General features: G+C 49.3%; 1 protein-coding gene across 6 annotated transcripts; it reads left to right on the plus strand.

Annotated features, from left to right (window-relative positions):
* Nucleotides 1–95: 95 nt before the first annotated feature.
* Nucleotides 96–18,763, plus strand: CLEC3B (C-type lectin domain family 3 member B). Of its 6 annotated transcripts, XR_012672587.1 has the most exons (9): nucleotides 96–1,801; nucleotides 3,396–3,579; nucleotides 4,397–4,544; nucleotides 4,627–4,809; nucleotides 5,669–5,734; nucleotides 10,242–10,553; nucleotides 15,345–15,443; nucleotides 16,771–17,243; nucleotides 18,605–18,763. XR_012672587.1 is itself a non-coding variant. In XM_075143212.1 (8 exons), exons 7-8 carry the CDS (start codon nucleotides 15,362–15,364, stop codon nucleotides 17,169–17,171), a joined length of 483 nt encoding a protein of 160 aa, XP_074999313.1. In that variant the 5' UTR covers nucleotides 96–1,801; nucleotides 3,396–3,579; nucleotides 4,397–4,544; nucleotides 4,627–4,809; nucleotides 5,669–5,734; nucleotides 6,642–6,987; nucleotides 15,345–15,361; the 3' UTR covers nucleotides 17,172–18,763. The 6 variants fall into 6 exon arrangements, 5 of the variants coding, with proteins under 5 accessions (XP_074999313.1, XP_074999316.1, XP_074999312.1 ...); XM_075143212.1 differs by lacking the exon at nucleotides 10,242–10,553 and adding an exon at nucleotides 6,642–6,987 and having other exon boundaries at nucleotides 16,771–18,763; XM_075143215.1 differs by lacking the exon at nucleotides 10,242–10,553 and adding an exon at nucleotides 7,269–7,472 and having other exon boundaries at nucleotides 16,771–18,763.
* Nucleotides 18,764–19,004: the final 241 nt, after the last annotated feature.

Consider the following 19,004-nt stretch of genomic DNA (forward strand, 5'->3'; position numbering starts at 1 on the left):
ATGGTTTTTGTTCCAGTACCTTTATCCTTCTAACTAAGAGGCTTTAAAAATGTTACTAAGCATAAAGCTAGCTACAGTTCATTGCAAATAAGCAAATTTGAGATGCTTTCCATATGGGTAGCTGTCCGCACCTAGGAAGCACACCAGCAGCAATTGATGCGATTGCCTGGGAGGTGCTTGAGTCTGTTTTCAAGAGTGACTGGTGTAGATTCCACTTAATTCTGTTTGCGTGTCTTCCACTTCTGCAGACCAGCTGCTGTGTTCTAGAGCGTGTATGAGGGTGTCCTCCATACAGCACAAGCCAGGTTTTGGGCCTCTTGAAATCTTTGTTTTAATTCACCAGCCAGATGAGAACAGCAATTTGTGGAAGTATTCCTTCAAATTATCTTACTTTTCTTTGAATAAAATGTGGATAGATTTTACTATAAATACAACATGGTCCGAAGATTCTAATTCATATTTTAAACCAAGTTTTCTTTGCGTACTACAGCTCTGCCTATCCCTTTTGCCAACAGGTACAATAGTAACCTAGCCAAAACCTCTCATGGTGGCTAAGGAGAAGGGGCATGGCTAAGGTAAAAGGGAAAATAAGTTAATTTTTTAGGAGTTTGACAATTCAGCTGGAAAAGCATAGTGGCTGTCAGTAATGGTCCTTTACAGGGAGAGACAGAAGATGGCAGATAAGGTATGCAATCAAGTTGTATCACCAGGTCTTCAAAGCAGTGGATTCCCTCCCTACATCAATTGGCTGGCCCAGCAAAGAGTAAGAGCTGTTTATTTGGCAGAATAGAAGAGACAACAGATGGAAGAAATCGAAGGAAAAAGTTGATTTTCAAGAAGTTGATATTTCAGCTGCAAGTGTTGGAAGGATCCTTTTGAACAAACATTATGGCAAAAGTTACTACAATAATTCAGGAATCATTTAGCTCTTACTCAAGTGGTGTTTTCTGAATTTCCTGTTTTAATTTCCTAATATCAGATTAAGAACATTCTGTTGTCTGGAAGGTGTTTTTGGGGAGAAGGGGAAGGTTTTTGCTGAAGGAGAGCTGTAGATGTAGGGCAAAACATATGACAGCTCAAATTAATAATCGTGATCACATTAAAATACATGGTGTACTTAAGGTCCCCAAATCTGTTCAGTTCTTTTCCTAGAGCTCAGTTACGTAATCATTCAAGGAGGCTGCAATACTACTGTGTATTTCAGATATGTGTAACCACTACTATAACGAGCAGGCAGGTTAAAAAAAAAAAAGAAGAAAAAAATAAATTGTCCCACAAAATTTGCCCAAGATGTCTATTTTGAAGAGGTGGGGTTTTTTTGGTACCTTAGTTAATGGGTTATGTAGATTATGGTAGTGCTATGTAGTAATACAGGCATGAAGTGACAATGATTAAATATATAATCTTTAATTACTCCAGTAGAGTTATTCTATGTGAGGCAAAGACTAACCTGACATCAGCTTTACAGTAGCTGTGATCCATTCCTTGCCACGCAAAACTACTTGTAAGAATGTAGAAAGAAAACTGAAGGGAGAAAAACAATTTACAGTACCTTAGACTTACCACAGGCAGTTTTTGTTTGGTCATGTATTGTTTAATGTTTCAGAAAACGGTTAATCTAAATGAGGATTGCAAGTCTTAAACCACAGCGGTTCTCTGAAGAGCTGTTGCCTGTTTTATTACAGATTTGTGGTTGGATACTAAAAAGCTGCCCAGAGTTACTTCCAGGGTGAATTTTGTAACATGGTAATAATAGTGAATTTCTACATAGCCTTCCAGCTGAAGGATCTCCAAGCGTTTTGTAGGTTACATCATTTAAGATGCTTCTTGCCCCCTCTCCAGATCCTTTTAATTTTAAATTGATTGTTATGAGAGCTGGGCGTGGGGGGAAAAACCTCACTGGTTCAAGCATGTGAACTGACACATCTGTGGAGGTGAATATATGTGCATTTCCTCTCCACTTCTTACTAAGGATGGCAAATATTTAGCCCATCCGAGATCTGGGCTATGTGCTGAAGATACCTAAAAAGCAAGGTCTTGCTACCTGAGCATCTGTGTCTGCTGCTAGCACGGGGAAACCTGTGGAGCAGCTGTGTATACACAAATGGCTACCCGAATCACAAAATACTTGGTACCAAGCACTTCCTGAGAGTGTAAGTGTAAACTAACGTGGTGCAAATATCTGCAATGCTTCCTCTAACTATGCATGTCCTCCCCCCAGGGCTTCTGTAGCTATGTAAGCAGGCACAGAATGAATTTGGGATCTTCAAGAGATCCTATTCCTTCCACGCTCCCATCTGTTGGCATTGAAAAGCAGTTTGGACCAGGGCTGCTTCTACCCCTGAGATACAAATAATGAGCCCAGCCAAAAGTATTACAGCTGCTAGTTGGTCTCAGCTGCCCCTGGAGGTTTGCTGCTACCAACTTATATCCCAAATGTATAAACAAAGCTCTTAGGGGTAAAAGGGCCTACAGCTCTCCCGGTTGATACAACATCTGCCAAGAAATATTTGAGACTGTGGTTCTCAGGCATGCTAAGGGCTATGCTGCCCATTTCTATTTTCCTAGCTCTCCTTAACCCCTCCCTTCCATCCCTAACAAAAATAGCAGTTAGATTTTTAATAGAGGCTTCAACTGAGACTGCTCCTGTTCCCATCTGGGCTGGTGGAAAGTTCCATGTGTTGCTGTGCAGATATTGCCACGTTTTCATTGACTCCAGTCCAGTAGAACTAAGAGGAAACATCTGCGGAGCGGGATAGCTCTCTGTTTGTCCCAGAAATTAATTGCTTCTGCTGGGAGTGTCGAGAGGCTGAAAGCTGTGTACTCGAGTTGAGGAGTCTAGCAACTCCTGCTAGGCTTCTACTTGTGTTGCCTAAGATATACCCAGCTACAGTTTACCTTTTTTCTTTTTTGCTTCCCCCATGTATCCCAGCCTAAAGTTCTGTTTGACAGGGACAGTCCCCTTGAAGCAGGAGAGGGCAAGGCTGTAGGTCAGTGGACCTGGCTGGTTTGCTTCTTGTGTTCCTCCTGATCTGTGTTTACCCTCAGGGTGATGCACAGCAGATTTACCAAGCCCAGGAATCCTATCAGCCAACGTTTCGCAACTACAGTAATGGTTCAACATTGCAATTGTGTAGCTTAGGGAGGAGAGGGGAGCTTGTTCTGCCCTGGGGGTGGGGGTTGAGGCAATGGGGAGGAGAGGGACTACGCCACCCGCAGTTGTGCTTTATGAAAACTTGCTTCAGCACAGCGTGTTGTAAAGACAGGTTAGTGGGAGCCAGCTCACTCATGGCTCCCATCAGACTGCAGTGTGCATGTCTCTTTTTGAGGGACTCGGCGCCTTGATTTCACGTATATAATATCTCATGGAGTTTCTGCATTTTCTCTGTAAATAGGAGTTAACTGGGATTTAGCACCTTCTGCTAGGACTGCCACCAACTTTTCTTTTAAACTTCAGCAGATGCCACTGCCCTCTTCAGCAGAGCGATGTTCTCCAGCCCTGCTGTGGCACTGGTTTACTTTGCCTGTAGTAAGCAGCCATGGAGCCCCGGAGCAGGGGGAAGAAGTCAGCATGACTTGGTAAGACCTGAGAGGAGAACGCTCCAGTCCTTACCCCAGAGCCTTGTTCCCTCCTTTCCTTTAACATGCTTGAGCAAAGTGCAAGAGCAGGCCTGCAACTGGGATTGACGCTCTTCAGCTGTCAGCCTCCGTGCTCTTATTCCTCCCTGCTCCCCAACCCCTCGTCTCCTAGTACGCCCCTGCCTGTTTGCACTCCCCGCTGGTGCGAGGCAGCTGTTCCCTCTAAGGCAAAACGTGGATGCTCCTGTTAGTTGTGCCTTGCAGAGGCAGGTGTCACCTGCCTGCTCTCCCTCCTGTCACGGGCTGGTTTCAGGCTGGCACTTTAAATGCCTGGTCCCTCGCTCCTTTTCCTTTGGTGAAGCCTTGGACTCCCAGTCGTAGTGCTCAGCCACAGCAGGGCACTTTGGTACTCATCTCCCCACAGAGGGACTGTGACGCCTCGTTTTTCCCTTGGATCGGCTGCATTTCCAGCTATCCAGTAACAAAGACCTTTTTGCTGTTCCTGCAAAACAACATTGCTGCTGTTAATGACTCCCTGGTGATGGCTTCAACCTCAATTTCATCGACTGGAACAATTTTTAATAAGGCTATGGTTATCTTATGAGCTCTGTGAACATCTCTGTTGCTATCCTGTTCTTAAGATTAGGATCAGTAGCACAGATACCCCTGAGTTTTCACGTTACACCAGATCAGATTTGTAGATCAGATTTGATCTCCCTGATTTAGACTGAGAAGTTCATAGTCACTGTGGCCCCTTAGCTAATACCTTGGGAGGGGGAAAAAGGAAACGAAAACTCAGCTGCTTTCTGATGTACAGAGGCCCTCCTCCACCCAGCTGGTATGGCGAGGACTGCAGCCGAGCCAGTTGTGCTGGGGTGTTGGAAGTAGTCGGAACCACCAGCCTGCAGGCCCTCCCTTCCAGAGGAGCTCTCTCACCATGCGTTCTCGCTGTGTTTTGTCAAACGGTAAGTTTTGGTATTTCCAGGGTTGGAAACCTATGGGTTGAAAAGTCACGATTTAAGTCCTACTTCTCTTCTTTCCCCCCAGAGAGACCAGCTTTAATCTGATGAGGCTTTTCAAGGGCATGGATTGCTTTCTTCCTGCTGTCTGATCACGCAACCTTTTCTCTGAATTGAAAAAAATAACAAATTCAGAAGTCTGATGCTGGAATTCTCTTACAATCCCCAATTCAGCATCCACAGCCATATGAAAGCAAACCATCGCTCAAAGGTGAGAATGACATGCAGCAAGATCATAAGCTGGCAGAACTGCTGTCTGCCTGCCAGTCCTAAAATACTAACCTTAATTTCAATGGTGACTTCACTTGAGCTGATGCCGAGACAGTCGGTTTCGTGCAGCCTGCTCAGCAATCCTCCACGATTAGGAATTTCTCCAGAGTTTTGGTGTTAGATTTAGACACTTGACTACAGTTTTCCTTTGGCTGGTTGGACTTTGGGACATGGATGATGGGCAGAAAAGCAAAGCAGTGAGACAGCCAAATTTACCCCTAGCCCACAGGAACTGCATGCTCCAGGCAGAAGCAGGGACGAGTTGTTTAGTGCAGCTCCTTTTGGAAACAGGAGGATTTTGAGCAACTGATAGCACTTGAACTCAAGTTCTCCACATTCGGGTCCAGTTTAAGGCCCGAGGATCCCCTGAGCACAGATCCTTCTGTCCTGTGACCCTTGGTGAATGTGGGGTAGCGATGTGAACCGTGCTTGCCATGGGACGTGATGGGAAGGCTCCCTCCTTAGGCTCAGAGCCAATTTCCTAAAGTTGGTGCTGGGGATAATGTTTTGGCAAAGTGCTGACTCCTTGGTTTTCCCCATCATTGTCCTTATGAAAACCACCCTTTCCTGAAGTATTATCGCATTTCTTCTCGATTGGTCTCAAAAACAATAATCCATAGATTCAGCTCTTTCCATTTTAACCTGTTCTGATGTTGTTTATGCTGGTGGAAATCAGGAACGATGCCAGCACGAGTTTGGGCAGTGGCTAATTAATATCAGAGATTTTCTTCTGTTAGCCCCACTTCCTTGCAGCATGTTTTTTACTGCCCACCGCTGTTTCTGTCCTATTCCTCTTTGAGGTTACTGCAGTGCTGCTGAGACGCGGATCCTCCCCCTGCAGAGTGGATTCGGTGAAGGCAGCAGAGGTACGAAACCCTGCCTGCTGCCCCAGCCATGGGTCAAGCCACCGAGCTGCACGGCCCCACGTGTAAAGATGCTTTTGGGTCTCCCCTTTGCGCTCCTGCTGTCAGCGCCGGCGGGGGAGGTAGGAGCCTTCCCAGAGGAGGGGGGCTGCAGGCAAAGAGCAAGAATCATTTGGTGTGGTGGCCTCCTTTGAACCAGTAACAGCCTTGAAAAGCCAAGGCTGGTAATTGCCTATCTTGATAATAACCGTGTTAATACTGTTATCTAGTCCACCCTTCCACTTTCCAGCCATTGTGTGGTGGCACTGGCTCATTTCTTGGCTTGGCGATACCTGCTCATTTCCTAGGAGCCAAATCAAAATAGCCTCTGATCTCGCTGCCCATTTCCTTGCCTAGCTGGGCACGAAATCACAGGTCTGCATCATTGCCAGAAGCATCCAGCTTCCTTTCATGGGCTTATTCCAGCCACTGTTTTGCTAACTGAAAGCCTTCTAAATTCAGCATCGCAGCCTACTTACGTGGCTTTGGGAAACCCAGTAAACTTTTCTGACTGCTTCCCTGTGGCCCTGGGACAGTTTCCATAAGCATATGTTCTTCTGCCCTCTTTTTTTCCTCTTGAACCAGTTTCCTTACAGCTAACAGGAGCTACTGTCTGTCTGACCAGGAGACCAGGCATGAAACCAGGGAGTAAAGTGCTTTTACTGGGAAGTAAAATCCATAATTTTACAGATTTAAAAATCATGGACAAAAACTGGGTTTCTTGGCATAATTATAGCCTTTCTCCTTCTCATTAACCCTTTCATGAATCAGCTGTTGCTCTCTTTTCCCTGGTGCCTGCTTCCTTGCTCTCCGATGGGCTATACGTGCCTAACAAGCCTCCCGGCTCTGATGTTTGCTGCTTCCCTTTCAGCCTCGAAGGGGAAGGGTTCATGTGGCCAAAACCTCACCGCCGTCTTCCAGTTCTATTAGTTCATCTAATAAAAAGGATTACCTCTACCCACCTCCCATGCCTCCCTTACATAAGAAGCGTGAGTCATCGGGATCTCGAAAGCATGATACCTGCCCAAAGAGCCAACTTACAAAGGACCATTGATAGCCCCAGTTATTTAACTGGAACCGCAGCTTGGGCTTCAGCAGGAGCCCAGGCGGGGGGTGGGCTCGGTACAGGCAAGGGCCCTCCAGCTTTTAGGCGGCCCTTCCCCATAGCATCCCTGTTCTGGACCCGTTGCAGCAACACTTCAGCTTGCTCCTGTGGGGTGGGTTCTTGAGCTTTTACAACTCAGGAATTTATGTTTTCAGCCTATGTGAGGCAGAATTGCAGCAAAGCCTCGGGTGAACAGGTATTACAGCCAGAGACAAGCTTTTTAAGTCTACTTCTTTTCATTTTTCTCTTTCTCAAGAAAAATTATGGTGGCATCCAGCACAGTACCTGCTGACTGGCTCAGGGAGAGGCCCCCTTGGTTGCAAACCTTCAGCGTGGGGACCTTCCTGCTCAGAAAGGGACTAACCAAAAGCTGCCCTGCCCTTCTCATTTCAGCTGGGGAATTGGAGAAATGCAACACTCTGGCGGGTCCCAGGCACCCAGAACCCTGTAGTTAGGGATCGCCATCAGACTCCACATCAGAGCCATCTGTTTCACGCGCAGCAGCAAAGGGAGCATTTCGGTCTTTTCCCCACCATGGCAGGACATGAATCAAGGCAAAGACAGGCAAGCAGAACTGCAGCCAAGGAAAACTGGGAGGTACTGAGTTACCAAAAGTGCTTTGGATAGGTCAATGCTACTCAAGTGTCAAGAGAAAGGAACATAAATGTGTATGCAGGTGTCTGGCGTCTCTTGGGCTCCATCCCATTTTGGCATAGTCCTGGCAGGAGAACAGTAAATCCCACAAATATATATTCTCTGGCTTAAATCAGAGTGCGGCTGTGTGTGTGGTAAAGGGGAGCGAAAATCAAACCCGTTCTTCCTTGGCTTCAAAAGTCTGGACTGCAAGGAAGCTCTTTTTAAGTAGCACATAAGGGCAGGGTTTTCCTTATTCAGCCAAAGTGCGAGGCAGGGTAACACAGTTACGGCCAAACTAAATCAACGCAGCTCTTTTTCCAGCCACACCCCTGTTTAACTCGGACCTTTTATGCTCCTATGACTCCAGTGGTTCACATTGTGCTGGGTGGAATCTTGCCTTAATTTTTCAGAAAAGATTTAAGGTTAATGGCTGATGCCCGGAGCACTTTGTTCTTCAAAATGCCTGTCTGTCCTCTCCTCTCTCTACATGATTTTCTTCCACTTGCTCAAAGGTTCCTGTACCTCCTGCAGGACAGACTCACCCGCTTGTGCTGCAGCCGCTGAACAACCCCAGCACCCAAAAAATGAGGCAGTGGTCTTGGTTTAGGCTGCAGGGCTGCTCTTGGAGCAGCTGGGCTGTGCTGAAGTCAGGCTGGGACGTGAGGGGGACTTGGGGAAAATGGCTTTTTGTGGGACGTGTCCCCCCCATCCCAAGTCCAGCTCATCGCAGTCGTCTGTTACCGCTCTGGAATATTTAGAAGCCTGAACGTTCCCAAAACTGAGTGAAGACCCAAATTTCTAAGTATTTTTGGTTGCCTAACCACTCGGGTGGCCCCAGGGAAGACCCACCATGTACTCAGCCTGACTTCAGGGCAGGGGGTGTGAAGCATCAACCAGCTTTTCAGAGCCACCGTGCTTCATGAAGCGTCTCAGTGCTTTGACAGACCTGGCCATGAGATACTTTGGATTATCAACCCTGGCATGTGCCGCGTTTCTTAAATGCAAAGAGCACCTGTAGATTTTGACTCTCAAAGGTGTGAGTCCTGCCAGAGGAGGAAGGGAAGTGGTCTAGCACCAGGCAGATGCAATGCACTTGGTATGGAGAAGGAGCAGCCTTCCTCTCCTGGGAAGAGGGACACCTGCAGTAGCAGGATGAACATCTTCCCAGCTTTCTTCAGCCATGCTTTTGCCCAGGCCTGCTGAAACACAGATCACTTTTGGGACAAAGGTGTAGAGGCTGAGATCTCCCCTTCCCCCTGCCCGGTGGGGTGGGACAGAGCCGAAACACCTCCCGCTCCCAGCCAGGGCAATGGAAAGGGTTAAAAAGCAACACAACGAGCAGCCCTCCAGTTTGGTTAAAACCTCTGGAGCTATGGTTTGGTTTCCTATCCTGCAGAACAGAAAGCAGTTTTGGAAAACGAAAAGTACGTGAAGCCACTGCAGGGTCTGGTGGTGGGGACGCGTTTGCCACCCAAAGAGTCTTGCTAACCTGGATGGTGCCAACCAGGCGCGTCCGAGGTCTCAGTTTGATGCTGCTGCTGGGCAGCCCCACGGCACTGATCACTCCTGTCCTTGCAAAATTGCCATAGGGGTAGGGGACAGTATGGCCAACGCAGCTGTCCTCACCCCCGAGGATGGGACTTGCCATGAGGAGAGTGGTTTACACTGGAACTGCCCCAGAACTGGCAATTCAAGCCCAGGGCTTGGAGCCACCCTCCATCCCCAGCCATCAGTGCAAGGAAAAGGGGGGGCAAATGCCAGGTCAGCCCCTGCTGCCCCCAAGCCCCGGGCAGGTCCCACAGCTGAGGGGGTGTCACCAAACCGCCCTGCATGGGCACGGACCAAAGCCTTATCCTGCAACGTAAATTTGGGAGCTGGGCGAGAGCAAAGGCACAGCCACACGCACCACAGGGCTCCTGTGCACAGCACCTCCCTTTTGGAGGGAGGGGGTGTCCCAAAAATAGAGATCCAAACCTATTGTGTAGGAAGCTGCCCTCAGATTGTGGCTGTCTAAGGGCAAACAAGAAACTCCCACCAGGGCAGAGGGGAGAAAGCGGCTGGCTCTCGCGGGACGGCTCTGCCAGCAGCAGGCAGGGCTGCCCAGCACCTGCCTCCTGTCCCCGCAGGGAGGGTCACCCTCCAGAGGGGAGCCCATGCAGAGCTGGAAAGAGGTGGGTATGAGGTGCCAGTCTCATCTGTCACGGAGAGGTAATGATGGCAGGATGACCCTGTCGAGGCCACGGTGGAGCTGTTTTTTTGGGGTGTAAGAGCTGTTGTCCACTTTGAGCAAGGACTATTCTAGGAAAAAAAACCCTCTGCCCGCCCCACAGCTGCGGCTGCACTTGGGCTGGGGGATTGCAGCAGCAGCCCTTTGCAGTGGGGATAAACCAGAAACCTCCATGCAGGGCCTTGCATCACGCCATGGCGGGGGCCGGGGTGCTCAGGCCCCCCGTGTGCTCCCTCCACTGCTGCCGGTGCTCGCAGCATCCCTCACGGGCAGCCCCGCAGAGGGGCCGCCCGGGCAGGCTGGCCCCTCTCTTACTCCCTCGCCCACCCAAACTCCGTTTCACACCTCACATCATCGTTGCCGTCACTGACACATGAGATCAAACCTGTGGCATTTTGCTAAAATCCATAGGAAATCATTCCACAGCCTTTCTTTATGTTTAGCTTAGCAGACTTTCAATAGATCCATTCCCTTCTGGTTTTTTTTCAAACAAAAACAAGCAGCATGCTAAGAAACGCAAACCCGCTGGGATGTTTTCAGCCTTGGCCGGAGCTGCCTGAGCCCCCCCGGGGCCGGGAGGCTGCCTCTGGCCGGGGCTCAGCGGGCGGCTTTCTGGGACAGCCATTTCTGATTCAAGCCGGTGTTAAGCCGGCTGTCTGAGCGTAGAGCAGAGCCGCTCCACCTCCGCTCGGCGCCGGACGGCAGCGGCATGGCACTCCGGGGAGCCTGCCTGCTCCTCTGCCTCCTCTCCCTCGCCCAGGTCTCCGGCCAGCAAAACGCCAAAGTCCGGCAAAAGCCGGTGGCTTCTAAGAAAGGTAAGGAGCGGCGGCACCTTCCCAGCAAGGAAACCTGGTGGGGCTTAGGGGGGATGCAATCACCCTGGTAATTTGGGCATTTAACAGTGCTTTAATGATACTTTTTAAAAAGCATCTAAAACCCTAATATTTTTTCCCTCCCTATGGGAACGATTGCATAGCCCTTCTGTAAAATAGCGAGGAAATTGAAACATTTCTGGTGGGCTCCTACCTTGAATAAATTTGATGGGACAGCTTGGTCTGAACTTCAGAGGGCAACGTCTCTTCCGTGTTCTCTCTAAGGTTGCCCCAAACTTTTCCTCCGTTAAAATCTCCCTCTTTATGAACCCTACCCCTCCTCATTCATTTTTCAGAAGCAAATAAAAGGCAGATGACAGACTGCTGTTGCAGATTTGGAGACTAGAGTAGGCAGATAATATATAATCCATTAAATATTAACATGGTTCTTCATTTTAAAACACTTGCCCCAGGTGTATGTCAAGCCGTACATGAGCTCTAACTACTCAGGCTTACCAGAGGGCAATGCACAAAAAAAGATGCCTGAGTTCACTTTTCCCTAGCGGGCTTTTTTTTTCCTTTTCTTCTCTTTTTTTGCTACTGTCCCATCCTTTCTCCCTCTGACTCAATGCACATTAATTATAGGAGAAGGCAGGTAAGGAAGCAGCTTGCATTGCAGCCCAGCGGCGTGTGAGCCTGCCTGCCTGATGTGTCCGACTGCAGTCGTGTGGGCTTGGACCGCTTTGGGCGGGGGAGCGAGGAAGAAGCATCCCAGGAATTCGCTTGGCCAGGCTGCTCTCTGCACTATTTTCATCTGATCCCATCCTTGAGAAATTTTTCCTTTTTCTCCCATTAGATCTTTCTATGAAATCACTGCATAGCTGCTTGTTCCATGTCTGTGGCCGTTTTCTAGAGCAAAAATACCTCCCTGGGCTGGTACGGGGCACATACGTGCGTTGCACTTACTGGATTTACCAGGAGAAAGAAGTTAGTTTCTTGGAGAAATCTTATTTTTCTCTCCATGTCACTGGAACTGCTGTTTGTAACCCATTAATGACAAGCAGGTGAGAGAAAAACCAGGTGGTGGGAGAAAAGTCAAATGGTGGGAGAAAATCACCTTTTTGACAGGAAAATTGGGCTCCGATTTAAACACAGTTTTCAGAGAAGAGGGAGCACTATTTTTTTCTGAAAATCAAGCTATCTGAAACAGCTGGTGGCAATTTTTCCTGAGAGCTTCGGGGTTTCTTTTCAAAGGAGAGGTCAAGTTTTCTTTGGGGAAAAGTAAAAAAAACCCCAAACTTGGCATTTTTTGGCCGGCTGTGTCCAACCCCGCGGCGGGTTGGCTGCCCTGCCTTTACTGGAAACTTCCAGCATTTCTTGGTTAACTTTTTTTCCGATTTTTACCAATGCCAGGGGGTGGGGAAAGAGGGAGGAAAGCACTAAAAATCCCCCACGAGGCTCCTCTTTGCCCCCAACCCCTCGCCACGTCCAAGCCTGCCTGCCCACCCGCCGTCCCCATCCCAGGCCCCCAGTGCCCCCCAGTCCCGGCTCACCCCCTGCCCTTCACCGGGGAGGGTCGGGCAGGGTGAAGCCACTGGAGGGTTGGGGTGTTTGGCTGGAATTTTTTTTTTTAATCTGCACAGCCAAACCACAAATGTTAGAAAAGAAAATGATTATTCGAGCCAAGCTTTTTCTCTTTTTTTTCCCTTTTATTTGTTTTTTTCTTTTGTTTTGTTTTTTCTTCTTCTTTTTTGTAATTATTGCTTACATTTGGATCTGCTTCAGAACAAAAATGGTGCTGTTTCAACACGAAAAACTAAATCATAGCATTTAGAAAATGCTGAGATAGCACATTCATTTTGCCTGCTGTTGGGTTTTTTCCCCCTCAGATTGCTCCCCAGTGATTTCCCCAGACGCAACGGTTCAGCAAACTCTTCCCGAACCCCGATGTCTTGGGGGGGCGGATGGCATTTGCCCTCCTCCGGCGGCTGCGGGGCTCTCACCCGGAAGGGTGCCCAGGGGAGGCAGGAGCTGTGGCAGGCGATGGCACCCCTGCCTGGAGGATGATGGTACCCCTGCCCAGGGGATGATGGCACCCCTGCCCGGGGGGTGATGGCACTCCTGCCCGGGGGGTGATGACACCCCCTGGCTCAGGGGTCCAGGCTGGGGACCTGCCAGCCCTGGGGGGGTTCCCCTTGGTCACAGCCGTGGCAGGGTGCTGGGGGCATGAGAGGGAGCATCTTTGTGTAGCTCTCACATGTATTTTTAAGATAATTGGAGCCAGCCATCAGAGTCTGGATGATGCCCAAAATTCCCATGTAATCTTGGAGTCTGGGTGCTCTTCCGAGGAAATGCCTGTGAACATTTACACTGATATAAACCCAGTGCAGGTGTGTTCAGTCCCCTCTGCTGATCCAGGGTCAGACTGCAATATGGGACCCGACTTTTCCGGCTGGGACATTCAGGGAAATGCCTGGTGTCAGAAGAAATACCGATGGCCAGGGAGGTTTGATGACTGACATTGCCAACCAGAGCGATGCTCGCCCTGCCAGGGGACAGAAACCTGTTCGGATAGGAACAAACCGGATGATGCCTGCCCAGGCAAAGCTAAGCAACCCAGATATAGATCCAAATTTCATATAGGGATAGTTAAATAATCAAAATGAAGTACAGAGGGATTCGGTGGTTATTCAGCGTATAATTAGAACAAAGAAAAACGGGCAAGAGCTCCCATTTGCAGCATCAAATACATTACTGGCCAGGCTTTCAAACCACCAGACTGCTGCGACTCACATCCTTCTGTGAGTCTCCTTTTCATCTCGCCTCTGCCTGCGCTTAATCCTGCCGCCCATGGTTAGCCGCACGAGGACCTGCTCCAGCTCCCATGGGCAGCATTGGCAACCCCCACGCTGGCTTCAGTGGCAGCAAACCCAAGCTGTAATAGCCTTGATCACGGGCTTCAGGAGGTGAACCTTGAGGAGATAACAGCACAGAGACAAAAACCTCTGGCAACAGGATAGAAAATTCGATGTTTGTCGATGTAGCCGTGGCACTTGCTTTGTAGCTGAAGTGCAAATTAACCGCTCCCGGTTCTCCCTGCGACGTCCCAGTGAAGGTGAACATGCTGCTGCAGGAACATCTTGTGGCCCAGGGCTTAGAAAGTAGGTGGTGAAAAGGGACAGAGCGCTTAGGTAGTTATCAAGGAGACGTGTCCACCTTGGGTGATGGGGACCCTCTAGACGGGAACCCACCAGCAAATGCGGCTGGAACAACGTAAGGAGCTGCCCCAGCGAGACTCATTGGCACTGTCCTGCCATGGCCCTTGGATGTTACTTAAACCTAAGGGACATTTGCTCTGCTGCAAGAGAGGCTTGCATGAAAGAAAAAAAAAAAGGCATTAATTAGCTGTTTCCCACAAAGTGTTTTCATCAAAGCCATGAAAATAATAACTAGTGCCTCAGTGTTAAGTGAACCCATTAAAGTTAATTGAGCAATGAGTAAAGCAGCTTAATGCCCTCCTCCTGATCTATCTGGCTTTTCATATTCATGGCACCATGTAATCTTTGGGCTGGTGGTTTTGGTCCACATCCAAGCTGCTTCCCAACTTACCTGGCTTGGTGCCTCGGCTCCTCGACGCCTGAGGAAGCCCATCCTACTGCGTTCGTGGTAAATTGTCCCCTTTCCTTTCACCCCATGAGGACTATCAGATGCTTACGCCAGGCAAGGTAACACAATAGGAGCAGCAGAGGCAGCGTAATGAGTATAAACACCTCAATGTCCGATCTCCCACCACCTCCAAGGCAGAACGCTCCTTTTGCTCCTAGGCAGGAGAAATTCAAGTACTGATTAATAGTTGTTCGGAGCTGTTGCAGAGGCGACACACCTAGCAAGATGTAGGCTTTAGTAGCAGGCTGCAGCCAACTCCCCCACCAACGAGGCATCTTCTCACGGCAGGAGAGCAGGTCTGGCCAGTTTTTGGGTACCCGCACTGGGGATGCTGAAGGCAGAGGCAGGGCAGAGGCAGCTGTGGTGGCCTGAGGGATGGTGTGGTTGGTGGGCTGAGGGATGGGGTGGCTGATGGTGCAGGGGCAGATCTAGTGGAGGTTTTGCAGCCCCTCCAGCCCTGTCCTGCGAGCAAAGCACTTTCCTGCCAACGCACCCATGAGAGTAGACTAATGTGGGGGCACAGCAAGGAGTGCATACACAGAAAATCATGCCTTAGGGTGTTTAAGGAAAGCCAGGAGGGTATGTTGTGAATAGAGAGAGGGGGGGCATGTTTTTGAGGAGTTTAAAAAAACAACAAATCTTATTCAGCAGCAGGATTAAGTTCCCCATAAAACACTCGTGTGTGGCAGGACTCCTGCTCAGGAAGGGCAGCATCATATGGTGCCCTCCTGCATTTTGGGAGCTTGACCCCAGCGCAGCACCACCCCAGGCGAGTGCTCTACATGGGGGCTCCAGAGACGAGCCTGCACCTTGCAATGCTCAAGCGTGCAATTCCCACCCCAGCACTGCAGCAGCAGCCCAAGGGGAGACTGCCGCCCCACGAAGCCCCACTGGGTGCGAAACCCCGAAACCCAAACTGGGAAAACTGGGTTGCTAGTGGAACCAGGCTAGCAAGCAAATGCTCGCTCTAATGGATGTGCAAGGGACAGGCGTTGAGTTTGCAGATCCCTTTTGCTTGTCTTTCTCTGAGGGCAGAGAAACGGGGAGTTTTGGTGATAGGAACAGCTTCGGCTGCCTCCCTGGGGGACGTGGCCGATGTTTATGCTCCTCCCTTGGTTTCTCCAACAGATGGTGTGAGCCTCAAAATGATTGAAGACCTGAAGGCCATGGTTGACAACATCTCTCAGGAGGTTGCTCTATTGAAGGAAAAGCAAGCACTCCAGACAGGTAAAGGACTCGCTGAAGAAGGCATGGCTTTTGCTTTGAGAGAGGAGCTGCTTATAAAGCGGCTACAATTGCTCCACACGCTTTAACAAGTGATGCCCAAGCGCCCTGCGACAAGGAGTCCATCACAGGGACAGAAGTTGGGGGATCAAAGCAAAGTGTGGGCTCGCTGCAATTCCAGGCAGATGAAGCTCCTCAAGCAGTTAATGACGTGAGTTGTGCAGCGTATGGCCCCCCTCTTTATGTGCTAGAGCTTCCTATTTGTAAAGCTGTGGAAATTTCTATGACACTAAGCCAGATGTTCATTTTCCTTTATGAATCAGAGGGATGGGTAATGGATTATTCTGTACTTCAGTCAAATGTAGCTTACTCTTTTGTCTGATCCCCAGTGAAATGGTGACCTGGTCTCTTATACATATCACGGCATTGCCCAGGGAACCTCATGGAGGTCAGTCCCACCATGCTTCAGTGAACTTATACAGAGGACAGTCCTATAATGTCCATCTTCCAGCCATGCTCCATGGTTATTCTGTGCAAACTCCACCAACATCGATAGCAGACGGATTTGCAGAACACGAAACAGAAATGAAAATGCAAGTTAAGGAGAATTTTCTCCTTAAAAGAAAAGGAACACAAGCAAAATCAAGGCTTTAGTTCCAAGCTCACATTCATTGGTTTGGATATTAATGCATGGCTCTGATTAGTTATTGTTTGGCTACAGTACCCTGCACTCTCAGGGTTTAGAGCTTAAAAAAAAATAAAATAAATTGCTATCCTTAAGAATAAACTCAGAGGCAAGTAGAAATTTCCTCTGAAGACCTCAAGCTATGCAAGCACAACACTTCTGATCAAAGCCTATTAAAAAAAGACATTTTTCTCATGCTTGCATAATTAAGATGATTGAATTGAAATTGCAGACTTTTTTCCAAAAACACTCCAACACCCGGCAGCGCCCATCACAAACCTTACCTCCAACAAACTCATCAGAGAAAGCGCAGCAGCAGCTGGGGAAGAGGGAGGCCGGGGAAGGGGTAGGAGGACCACGCTCTGCCTCTGCTCCGGCAGCGGCAGAGCCCAGGAGGGTGACAGGGGCACCCCGAGGTCCATTCTTCCCGATGGTTTGGCAGATGGGGAGGGCACGTCCCGGCAGCCGTGCCCTGCGGAGGAGGGAGAGGGCCCCTGGGACTGCCGAGAGCCGCTGCGCAGCCTAAGAAATGACGTTTGTAGTTTGGCCGCAGCGTTTGCTGCTGCTGCCGCCTCTTCCTGGGCGCTGTTTTTAAAACCGATTCCCTTTCTGTCTTTTTGTTCTGTTCGTGTGGTAACCTCTCAGTTTGCCTGAAAGGCACCAAAATTCACCTAAAGTGCTTTCTTGCGTTTTCGGAGTCCAAGACGTACCACGAGGCCAGCGAAAACTGCATCTCGCAGGGCGGCACGCTCAGCACCCCCCAGGGCGGGGAGGAGAACGATGCCCTCTACGACTACATGCGCAAGAGCATCGGCTCCGAGGCGGAGATCTGGCTGGGCCTCAATGACATGGCAGCGGAGGGCAAGTGGGTCGACATGACGGGCGGCCCCGTCCGCTACAAGAACTGGGAGACTGAAATCACCACCCAGCCCGACGGCGGCAAGCTGGAAAACTGCGCAGCCTTGTCGGGGGCCGCCGTCGGCAAGTGGTTCGACAAGAGGTGCAAAGACCAGCTGCCCTACGTCTGCCAGTTCATGATCGTGTAGCGGCGGGGGCTCCCCCCTGCCCACCCGCGACCCAGGTCTTCCCCCTTTGGCAGCAGGATTATAAAGCTATAGGTATGTGTACGTGTACATGTACGTACGCACGCACGCGCGCACATGTTCAGGTAGAGTCATTCTTTGCAAAGAAAGTCGTCACGGCTCGGTATCGGATTAGAGAGCATTAGAGCATTTTGTTTGGCCACATCCAACCCCGTTAGCAGCTGCATCGTTCTTACTAAGGCACGATTTATAGATATATTTTTTTACACAGGGAATTTATTAGGACAGCTCGGTTGTTTCAGGAAAGAACCAGTCAGCAGTCCAGCCTTGCAAACAGCCGCCTCGGCTGCCCGGGGCTGTCGCTCTGCAATGTCCTTTCCCATCTTGCTGAGCTTTGTTGGGACACCAGCAAAGCTAGTTCCTGCTTTCTTCTCCTGTTTTGCTTCCCCGTAAGCCCTGGCAGCGAGGCACACGGGGTTGAGCTCCTCGTCCCTCACAGCGCCCTGAATCAGGCTCCTGGGGATCGAGGTCCTGTCTCAACGAGCAGAGGGAGTTACCTCTGCTTTGCCTTGAGAGATAAAATTGGGCTTATTGGCTGAGTACCAGCTGCTCAACGGGCTGTCCGACTCATCCAACTATGTGCATGAATGAATTAGCAAGTAACAGGCATGGGTCGACTTACTGAGAAGGAGGGTGTCCCTTCCAGAAGCATTCCCCATTTTGTTGGTCCTTTCCTCATCAGTCAGAAGCCAATGTTTCACCGATTTCACTGGGAGAGCTAGACCCTCTGCCAGATCTTTCCAAAAATGCCTTCAGGAGCTTTATTTATTCTCCAGCATCACGGAGGAAGCAGTGATGACTTACAGGATAGTCAGTCAAATATATTCTTGGAAATAGAAGATTAAAGTATTAGGTAAATAATAGAAATGTAATACTTATTAAGGAATATGCTCCCATATAAAAAACAACATCTTTTGAAAATGAGCCCAGCAACTCACTTTAGCAGCTTTAGGAATCATCTGACCTATTTTAGTGATGGAACCCAGCTGAAATACTCCAGTCCTTGTTGGTCCAGGCACAGTCCTCAGCAAACATAAATCTGCTGAATGCTGTTTGTGCCAATAAAGTCACGGCTAGCTGAAGGTCTGGCCTCAATAATTTTTTGCTGAGAAAAGGGTTAAAGCAAAAAAAAAAATTGAAATAAACAGCAATGATGGGAAAGAAGTGCAGGTCACCCTGACAGCTTAACGAAGCTTTGCCGACGCTGATTTGCTGGCTGTTGGCTGAAAGGTATCAGTAGTTCTTTGCAGCAGTGCGTGGTAGTAACCCCTCCGGTTTGGGGCACATCCCCTGCGCTGTGTTGGGGGTGTCAAGACATGATGCTCTTGGGGAGCCCACGGGAGAGGTATTTCAATTTGCTGCTTTATTTAAAACAGCACAATGGTGGGTATTCCAAGATGTTGAGTGGGAGAACCTCGCTGGAGGGATCGAAACAAACACAGAAATGCAGAGTGCATACTTCCGAGGCTGTCACTATTGCCAAACTCTCCGCTGTTCAAATGACTATAAAATAAAAATATATATAGCTTGCTGAAGGAGTGGAGTTGCGTCAATGTGATTGGAGTGCTTTCTTCTCCTTGCATTTCTCTTCAGAGCAGCTCCAGGGACCTGTCAGAGAGTCGGAGATATCAAAGGCAGAGGGGAAAAGCAGAAAGCGAGAGCCTCCCGCCCTGGGATATGGTTTATAGGATTTCCACCTCCCCATTATCATCCCAGTCACATGCCACACATGGGATACAGGCAGGGAATCCTTTTATAGGCAAATAAGATTTCCTT

Source organism: Calonectris borealis, chromosome 2 (assembly GCF_964195595.1).
Source record: "Calonectris borealis chromosome 2, bCalBor7.hap1.2, whole genome shotgun sequence".
Classification (NCBI taxonomy): Eukaryota; Metazoa; Chordata; class Aves; order Procellariiformes; family Procellariidae; genus Calonectris; species Calonectris borealis.

What these genes read in the sequence shown, in the direction of transcription:
- CLEC3B (XM_075143211.1), top strand. Translation starts at nt 10,448, where the DNA reads ATGGCACTCCGGGGAGCCTGCCTGCTCCTCTGCCTCCTCTCCCTCGCC. An exon ending in GCCGGTGGCTTCTAAGAAAG is followed by an intron (nt 10,554 to 15,344) that starts GTAAGGAGCGGC and finishes TTTCTCCAACAG; the next exon opens with ATGGTGTGAGCCTCAAAATG. An exon ending in AAAGCAAGCACTCCAGACAG is followed by an intron (nt 15,444 to 16,770) that starts GTAAAGGACTCG and finishes GTAACCTCTCAG; the next exon opens with TTTGCCTGAAAGGCACCAAA.